Raw genomic sequence first — 9,940 nt, 5'->3', positions numbered from 1 at the left:
CTCTCGGTGTTTGTATTTGTGGGGCTGCTGCTGTCTGACGTTCATTCTGAATCCGTGGAGATGCAGTGAAGTTTGGGAATGACTGCTGGTTCTGATGGTGTCCAAACTGTTTGAAATAAAACACAAACTGGTTTTGATGATAACTCAACTCTGCTCTCAGTCTCTTTCATTGAGAATGTTTGACTATAGCGTCTCGTTTTTTTAAACATACATGCAGAAAAGAGGAGGTAATGCAGCTGTGTGAAAAACATAATCACATCTTTGCTGGTTGAACAGAAATTAAGAGGGTAAGTAGCAGCTAGATGCTCGTAATCTAATGAGTTGGATCTTTTCAGGATGAGTAACTAAAATTGGTTAAGATGGCTCTTTGCTAAGTTGACTGTAATGAGTAGACACAGCAGTGGTCCATTAGGAGACCTTTCATGCTTCGTAGATCAGTGTAAAAGTGGCTTAATAAATAAATAAATGTATTACTCTGAAAATAGTCAGGTACAAGGACTGGACTGGAAACGGGTAACAAAGCAGGTCCAAAGAGAACTCTTAACAGACCTTCAGAAAGCCTGCGAACTGATGCCCAAGACCACTTTAAAAAATTACAAGACAGTCTGGCTCCTTGGAAGCAAAAAATGCAGAAATGAGAGGTTGCTCGAGTGCTCTACAAGCGCTGTCCATATTTAAAGTCGATATAAATGGAGGATTCTGATGATGTGGTTATAAAAAAAAAACTAAAAAAGGATGCACAGTGAAAAACTTGAAAAATTAAAAAATAAATAAATTCCACTGAAGTATTTAAGAAAAAGATGCTTGAAAGGTTAAAGGGACTATTTATTTTAAAAAAAACTTTTGCTGTAGAAGCTCAGAAAACAACTATTTACCTGCAATCAGTTGTTTGTGCCAGTCTACCGTGACTGTCATCATTCCTGCCAAAATATTAGACACATTTTGATTGAACTGCAGTTTGTTTAATATTTGTACTTGTTGCTGTACAAAATTAACGTCCTGAGACTTGAGGTTGTTTGTTGCCTGCTTGAGAGGCATATTTGTCCTCTCTCTCTATTTGGACAGTTGGACCTGGTACATGTAAAGAAAAAAAGTGTCCTAATATGAGGGGATTGGGTTTATTTTGCAGCGTAGCACAATAAAGTCAGTATTGTATAACACTGTTTTAGAAAAAGGTGCAGAAACCCTAAAACATCTGAAAACGGTGTGAATATAAATTATTTCACATTTTAAACCCTTCCCCCCCTTTTATAACTTAAAAAAAACCACAAAAACTTAAGCTTCCCTCTCTGGGTTAAAGCCCATAGCTCATCTTCACTCAGCTGCCACAACCAGCAATTTCTGCAACCTCAGTTTTCCTGAAAGTTTGCTTCAAGTTAAGGAGCCGTGAGCCAGAAAAGCAGAGAACCGCTACTTCAACTTAACACAGCATCGGCAGACAGTTGGATGGTCCAGGATCCACAGTGACGCAGTTTACAAACCTGATATTTTGTTATGCAAACATATAAAACTGAGGATACTGGTTGACTGCAGGCATTTCGTAAAAAAAGAAGAAGAGAGCTCTCCAGTTTTTAAATGGAAGCTGAAAAGCTTTCTGCCTGCCTATTCTGTGTGAGATCATCCACCCCTGGAGGCTTTTTTGTCTCCTGACATTATTGCACTTAAGATGCTTGTCCCGATGCCAAAAGCATGACCGCACTCCAGCTCCCAGAAGCCGCTGAAGCGGCGCACTGACTCAGTGCGTTTATCCCACTCCTCTAGCTGCACCGTGAGCAGTAAACAATGACACAGGAGGCAGTTTGACATTTAATTCTCTGCAGGTAGGTGGTACATTCTCAAACAGCAGGTTCACACAAACACTGATGGATTTTACAACAATACAGAAAAAGAAATGCCTCGTTTCTTTACAGGGACAGAAAAAAAAATGATACATTCACCTGCTGAGGGTGAAGGACGGAGTGCACAAGTCCAGAAATTAGAACCGGATACAAAAACGACAACAAAAATATAGATCTTTGTACAACAAGTTGCTAGTTGTTTGGCACTATTCCCAAACCTATTTTGTTTGTCTGTACACTGAGTGTGCGCACAGCCTGTAGGAAAAACTGTATGTTGGCGATGTTAACGTTTGCAATGAATTGGCAAATATCGCCCTCTTGTGGTAAAAAGGGCAACAACACCTGTGAAATCTTGCTGAAGACGGATCTTTGTACTTTCCTGTTGGTTTAATGAATTTTGACACATCATAATAACCTTTAAAGCAGGCATGGATGCATTTATACACGGGTTTGATGCAAGTCAGAATGTTTGTGTCCGAAAGATGTAGCATATATGGAAGCTTGTTTGTGACAGAAAAAAACCCAACAAAAACATTTTTGTTTACCATATATCAACATTTTTAAACTTGATATCGAGTAAATGACTTGAAACACTGAAAACACTATTGTTTTAGATGATAGAGTTAGTAGGTAGGGTTTGTGATGATAACCCAAAATTGTGAGATGGACACCTGGTGCCTTAAAGGAAGAAGTTCCACAAATGAATAAAATGTAACAATTAGCAATATAGCAATTATTGGTAAGCGAGGGTTATACTTTATTGACATATGGATGGCATTTTCTTTTATAGTGGCACAAACAAGCTTCCACAGACAAGTTTGAAGGGCTGCTTCTCCTCTCTGATCGAATATATAAGAAAAGCAGCTTTTACTGGGCCGCTCAGTGCATCACATTATGTTGGTATTAAGAGGAAATGTTAGGACTTGGTTGGGAACACATCTCTGTACTGATATGATGTGACATATGGAGGTAATGTTAAATCTGGTTTACAAAAAATACAGTATACCAAAAGTTGGTGAATTCTGGATAGACTTCATTGCTATTTACAAGTGGGGAACTTAAAGTGACTCAATCTGTGAAAAGAACTGCTTACAACTCAAAGGCAACACAACTTGTAGTGATTACAAGTAAACTTTCATTATATAAAAGAAACTTCTGATCAGTCCACCAGCGTTGGCTCCATTTTCAATCTTTTGACTTCCATATTACCAAACTGGTGTGAGTGTGATGTGCTGCTGATAATAGCAGGAGTCCCTCTGAGCTGCTTTAAAATACAAAAAAGAAAACCTTCTTAGATTTTAGATGTCATACTGTTAAAGTAGCCAACGTTTCAGACACCAAGGCCAACGAATCAAATGTATAATTAGTATGTAAAAATAATCCCTGAAAAAACCCCAGCTAATCAGCCTTGGATCAGTATGACATCAGTGAGGGTTGATACTCACCTCAGGCACACCTGCCTTATGGTTCAGTCATACTAACAGGAATGGAAACCTCTCACTGGCTGCCAGACGATTGCATCTTTTTTTTGCTGTCGATTGCAGGAAGTTGCAGCAACCAAATGGTCACCCAGAGGTTGGGCAATGAACATCCTCGACTTCAAATCAAACCCATTTGATTTCAAGGTTACTGCACAAAAAATTGGAGGCAACCTTCCTGACTGACTGGAAGAGGTTTCCAAATAAGTGCGGTTTTATTTATAAATGCAGATGGATTACCATCTGGTTTCCAGCTGTATGTATTCTGGTTATATTCCTTTATAAAAGCCTGGTTGCTGAGCAACTATGTGATGTTGCAGTTAAATTGCCGTCCTGCAACAACTACGTCATTATTTGTGGAGGAATTTCTGCTTTAAATCTAAATCTTTGAGGTTCCGGCTGGACACTGAATGTAAGTAGTTAATGTCAATTAGAATTTCTGCTTATATAGACAGCAACAGGTTTGCAATGTTCACGGATTTATTATAATTAGTTGCCATCTTATCACAAATCCCAACCCTAAACTGACAGCAGGCTGACTCCGCCTTATTGCCGCCTTGATGAGCTAACATTGCTTTGAAGACGGCAACTGACTGTGAGTGGTTGCACACCTGGTCTTCATCTTTAAAGCAACATTTCAAAGGAAACAGATCCCAAGTGCATTGGACACAGTCCGGATGACACAGTCATGCCACATTCTCAAGATGGGGGCTGAAAATACTTGTTTCAGACAGAAGATGATCTGCACGATTTGTAAAGCTACTCAAGCAGAATCTAGAATTAAAATATGGATGTGAAGTCAGAGAATAATAGACAGAGTTTACTGTTTTAAACTAAAGAAGACAATCTTTGGCTGACTCCACTCACACTGACACATTTACCATTAAAGCTGAAGTAGGCAGAAATAAAGAACAGTCCTCTCAAAATCAGGGGCTGTTTGTTTTAAGTCCGACCCAACAGAGTTCTTAGAGCATAAAACATAAACCTATGCTGAGCTTTGGCTTCATATTGGGTTTGAACCCCACTATCCCAGGTTAAAGTCTTCGGCATAGATCTTAATTTGTAGTCTTAAGAGCTTGAACAGAAGGTGACTGGACCATCGTGAACTGGACGACTGGGAACCTACACAGGCTTCTTAATTTATACTTAGCCTTACATACCGTAAGTGAGGGACACCAATGCCACTATTTCTATTTATTTGTGCTTAGCTTGCCTGCGCTGCTTAAAACACCACTCCTAGCACGATTTGATGGCAATGATCAGGGTTTTTTTGTTGTTGTTTGGTTTTGCAAACACTCATGTTTGGCCAAAGTCCCGCACTTTACTTTCTAAAACCTGAAAACCCAGAGGGGGAACAGGCGTATGTAAGGTTTTTTTTGTCTCCATTGATGGGAGAAACAAAAGCCGCCTGCTGCAGCTTTAAGGGCTGATTTATAGGTGAAAACCTTCTCGAAATGCCTTTTTTATGTACAATTTTTAGCTATTTAACCATTTTCAGGGGCACAGATTCAATGTGAAACATCCTAATTACATATTCAGGTATAATAATCGACATTTTAACCAAATTTACTGCAGATGCAATCACACTGAGCTTTTTGCCCTGCAGTGCTCATTGGGGAAACACACTTTGCGGGTGTTTGAGATCATTACTGAATGTTAAGCAGCTACACCACATTTGCAAAAGCAGCTTAGTGCAGGTTGCAGGAAAAAACAAACAAACGGAGTATGCCTGGTATGGTTTCTGTACACTGAGTGTCAGAAGATGCAGTTGTAGAAACAGGGTTTAAAATATGAATCCATCCTGTACATGTTTTTATTAGTGGATCCACCTTCAGGTAATCTCACTGATTTATTCTTCCTTCGTTTTTTTGTGTCTGAGAAGTTTGTGTCCTTCATTGCTTCTAGTTTTCATTCATACCCATGCTGAGTTCAAGAGGGGCCAAAAAATGTGGGAAATTCCAACTTCCAGCTTGGAAAACCCACAGCAGGATGGTTATGAGGTCAAGTGGGAATGTCAGGGAGAGACCTGTATTATTTACACCAGTAAGCGTCTCTTTAAGTGAATCTGGAACTTGACCGGTTGTTTCTCTCCTCTCCCTTCATCATACCATCGTCTCTGAGCCCGAACCTTTCCCGGTGAAGAAGTCCCAGAAATTAGTGGTCGGCGACGGCTTGCTCTCCTCCTGCGGCGTCTGCCTCACCCAGATGCTGTTCTCGGTCGAGCCGCTCAGACTCGAGCTCAGAGAGAAGCTCAGCGCGGAGCTCAGACCCGGGCCTCGACGGTCCTGGGCATCCGAGTCCTGAGCGTTGAGCCTGGGGGTGGAGGACGAGGACAAGGACGAGGAAGAGAAGGAGGACTGGGATAGGCTGAGCAGGTTGTGGTGGGAGTGGAACTGACGCATGTGGCGGATGGATTTACCAGGAGGGACCTCACCTGCAGAGAACAGGACACGGTTTCAGAACTTGAAAGACAAAAACTATTTATTATCTTAAAGTTGTGTAACATGAGTCATAGAGTGCTGTGAAAAGTATTTTCCCCCTTCCTTCCGGATTTCTTACATGTTTCAGATTGCCAAGCAAATTTAAGATAGAACAGGTTAAAAACAACTTCTGTGTCAGCATCGCCCGCCGCCACTAGGGGGTGCTGTTGGCCCACTTATCGTTCCCACAAACGTCCACAACCTCCAGCAGCCAGCGTGTGGTCTGTGTTACATTACACTGCCTTCAGAGATGCTTTAACACATGGTGGTGAAACTGCAGAGCACTGTTTCAGGGTTTTCTAAAGACTCCTGTCTCAGGCAGGAAATTTACCTAAAAATCAACAACTGCTTGAAAAGACAAGTAAGCAGATGCTAAACTAACCAAGGATCACAGCTGAAAACCTCAAAACCTTGTGGTATCGTTCCTGCTCCTGTCATTAATCGAAATGTTTTAAATGTTGATTTTTTTTTGAAAGAAACAACTTTAAATGAGAAATTCCTTCAGGTCTTCAGAGCCTCACATTCACAAAAACTCAAGCAGACCATAGTACCGTATCTGGTGTCCTGCCGCTTCCTGTTCTGGTTCAGTTTGAGGACGTTCAGGAAGACCTCGCTGGTCAGGCTGCCATCACCGCCGCTGCCATCCGGGGGGAAAAGCGGTGACGGGGGCTCCAGTGGGGACAGGCTGCCGCTGGAGGCTCCCACTGAGTCCAGAGACGCCCCCGTGTCCCTGCGACCTGTGGACTCGCTGCCGCTCTCCACCGTCAGGTGACTGCCGCTGTGACAGAGCAGAAACACGCACGTTAAACAGAAGCTTTCTTAGTGCAGACGAACATAACCGACACCAGATCTGATGACGGCTGATCCACTGACTGTCACGGTTACCTGAGTTTCCTACGCAGCAGGTAGTCGATGATGTCCGGGTCGGTCTGGATCAGACTCATCAGGACCTCCTGCTGCAGCTCTGCAGAGACCTGCGGGAACACACATCAGATTCAAGCATCGCTGAAAATAATTAGCATCTCCAGGACCGATGGAACATCACAGCTGTCTGGTGAGGGGGAGTCACACTGGGGGAAACGGACAGAGTCAGTCGATCCTGGACAAACTTGGACGATAATAAGGGTGGCCAGGGTCGCCAGGGCATGAATATTTAGTCTGACACTTTGAAACCACGAGCACTAAGTATAAGCTCTCATTTCAGATTAACATAGTGTTAATGAGAGAGCCTCCTCTGCCCTGAGGGGCAGCCAATCAGAAGAAAGTGAACTTAGAGAAAGGGGAGGTCAGGTATAAGATAAATAAGGATTATTGTGAACTTTGCAAAGCTGCTCTAGTAGAGTCCAAGAATAAACTCACCGAGTTGGAAATGAGCGTAACATAATAAAAGATTTCTGAATCACTTCCACAAATGACTGAAAGAGCGCTGTGAGTTTCTAGTACCGTGAAGAGTCTCCTGTGGTTCTGTATGAGCATCAGTGTGACGCTGATGATCGCCGTGCTGTCCTCGATGCCCATCACCTGCGGGCTCACGTCTCCCCCGCGCTCCTTCTGAAGCAGGTTCGGCCCGAAGATCACGGCCAGGTTAGCGGCCGTCATCTTGTTTCCGGGGATCTGGAGAGCAGAGGAAGAGGAGGCGGTGATGGAGGTCAAAGTGCAGATGGAATATGCTGTGGTAAATTAAGTTTGCGAAACGGGATCCTGTTGGATTTCTTTTTACATTACTGAGAACCAACAAGCAGCTGCAGCATAAATGTCAGGACAGCAATGAAGCAACACCAGAACATTCATGCAATGTATGTTTTCTCCAGCATTTCACAAGAGCAAAACGGACAAATTGGACAGTTTTCCTGACTAAACATGCTTTTTCTGCATTTCATCTTGCTTGTCGACAGCTCCCAAAAGCATCTGGTAGAGGTGCAACTTACTGAGGGACTTACCTTAAAAACTCTGTGTTCACAAAGGCCAGTTAGTCAGAAATGTTTGCATTTGTAATGTGCTATCAGTCAAGACCCTAACCCTCAGGGCGACCACTAAGACAACATTAATAACATCTGCCAACCAAAAAAGAAGCTGAGGAATTATTCTGGCAGAGTTCTGACTCTCTCTCCACTAATTTTATGTCCTGGACAGCCAACAAAATCATTAACATGATTTTTCTTTAATAATATTATGGAGAAAATGTGGTACTGTGACAGCCAGAAACAACACAGCTAGCCTTCAAATTTAGCAATTTAAACAAAGTAGCCTGTGTTTGTGAGGAACCGTGCAACTGTGGAAGATTAGACTCTGAGACCCCGCCCACATCTAAATGATACCTTTAGGCAGTGGAAAATACTGCGACTACTACTACTCATAATATTAAGGTAATACTTTATAATAATGCCACACTGGTAAGCATTAGTAAAGTATTAGCAAGTGCTTAATTCACTGTACATGATTAGACTTTAAGATGTCATTTATAAATACAGATATGTGTATCCATCTGTTACTGTTACACCATGTACAGCTATGACTGTTACTTCATCACTGCCAGTAATACACATAATCACGATAAAATATCTGAATTTATAAATAGCATATGTGGGAGGAGTAATGCTATGTAAATGATGAAGTAAGCACTTGCTAATAACTTAATAATGTTTAATAGTGTGGCAATATCATAAAGTGCTACCAATAATAATAACAACATTTATGTGCATAATATTTATGAAACACACAAGAAATTTCAGTAGTTTAAAAATTAAAATCAGCGTTCCTCCAAAGAATAAATCACAAGCATAACATCTGAATGTTAAGAGAAACATGGCGGTAAAATAAGAAGGTTAATGACACAGTCTAATATACAATGAGTTCCTCCACAACCAAGAACCCCCAACGACCACCTTCTGTCTTTGAATGTGGGAACAGTTACTGCACTGTGGTGCCAACTTTCTTTGTTTCTTTGCTCTGTTACGAGTGTTTTTTACTGGAAATGGATGGAATTCGATTAGGAAATGATATTATATTTATGTGCTTGAAGGACTGACACTGCCCTTCAGGGCGAATGCTTTCATTTTGTGTTTGTGTGGCTTCGACCTCGATGCCACTACTACGAGAGCTTCCAAAGGCTGAGGAAGACTTTATCAGTCATTGGTCCCACCTCCTCGTCGTTGGTTCCTATGCTGTCCTGTGCGAAGCTCTGCACGGTGTGTAACAAGGTGAGGAGGCGCAGCAGTGTGTCGCAGTTACAGGGAGGCAGCAGGTAGAGGAGGTGCTGGAGGTACTGCAGCTGGTCTGCTCCTCTCAGAACTGCAGGAGGCCCAGAGAGGAGGAAGAGGAGCAGGAAGTTAGTTACCCATCACATCACTAATTATACTGAGACAAAAACTGAAACTCAATCATTAAAGCCGGTGTGTGTTTTTGTGTGTGTCTGTATGTGTGTATTGGGGGGGGGTGCATGCATACAATTGGCATGCAGGAAGGCGGGGTAGAGCTCTCTGGGCAGCAGAGGATCCGGCATGTCCCTCAGAAACTCTTTGAGCAGTGCTGCCACATCGTGGACGCTGTGCTCTTCATCCAGCTGGACGTCAACGCCCACGTCAAAGTCCTCCCGTAGCTGAGGAGCGCGCACGCAAACACATATTAGTGTTTAAAAACAACAACGACAGTGCCTTCAAACTCATGTTCGGGTCACGACCGGGCCACGGTTCCCCGATGGACACATTTCTCAAAAACAGGATCTCACACATCATCAGCTTTTCGCTCAAAGATTATTTTTGTATTCGTGCATCCAGCTTAGACCGACAGGAAACACACGACGGTGAATCAGGGGACATGCAGACCTACACCACTCCTCTACTGCTGGCAATAACCCACGTTTTTTTTTTTTCAGGGAAAATGTGAATGAACGAGTTTCTGTATATTTTTTCCAGCTTTTTTCCTCAGTTATCAGCACATCAGGAGGTGTTGGACCCCAAATAAACAACAACAAAAACTCAGAATATTAATGGTATATTATTAGTGGAAAATAAAAATTATTTAAATTAATTTATTATTTTAATTAAATTAATTGGAATAATTATCCTAACCTGTCTCACTCTCTTCTTGGAGCTGCCGACTCGGAAGATACCCACAGTCTGAAGACCTGGAATACAAAATGTTA

The 9,940-nt window shown here is 42.2% G+C and overlaps 1 protein-coding gene across 1 annotated transcript in view; it reads right to left on the bottom strand.

Annotated features, from left to right (window-relative positions):
* Positions 1-2,391: 2,391 nt before the first annotated feature.
* The window catches only part of arhgap36 (Rho GTPase activating protein 36), a 73,963-nt gene continuing 66,414 nt past the window's right edge, over positions 2,392-9,940 (bottom strand). The window contains exons 6-12 of the mRNA XM_005750930.2: positions 9,867-9,922; positions 9,244-9,394; positions 8,939-9,087; positions 7,240-7,410; positions 6,682-6,770; positions 6,348-6,574; positions 2,392-5,750 (exon numbers count right to left, since the gene is read on the bottom strand). Coding sequence (XP_005750987.1) covers positions 5,419-5,750; positions 6,348-6,574; positions 6,682-6,770; positions 7,240-7,410; positions 8,939-9,087; positions 9,244-9,394; positions 9,867-9,922 — 1,175 coding nt within the window. The 3' untranslated portion in view covers positions 2,392-5,418. The remainder of the gene's footprint in view (positions 5,751-6,347; positions 6,575-6,681; positions 6,771-7,239; positions 7,411-8,938; positions 9,088-9,243; positions 9,395-9,866; positions 9,923-9,940) is intronic.

This window comes from Pundamilia nyererei, unplaced genomic scaffold, assembly GCF_000239375.1.
Source record: "Pundamilia nyererei isolate P.nyererei 1_Seehausen unplaced genomic scaffold, PunNye1.0 scaffold00292, whole genome shotgun sequence".
In the NCBI taxonomy this organism is placed as follows: Eukaryota; Metazoa; Chordata; class Actinopteri; order Cichliformes; family Cichlidae; genus Pundamilia; species Pundamilia nyererei.
Note: the sequence above shows the minus strand (reverse complement) of the source record. Positions and strands in the feature narration are given on the sequence as shown.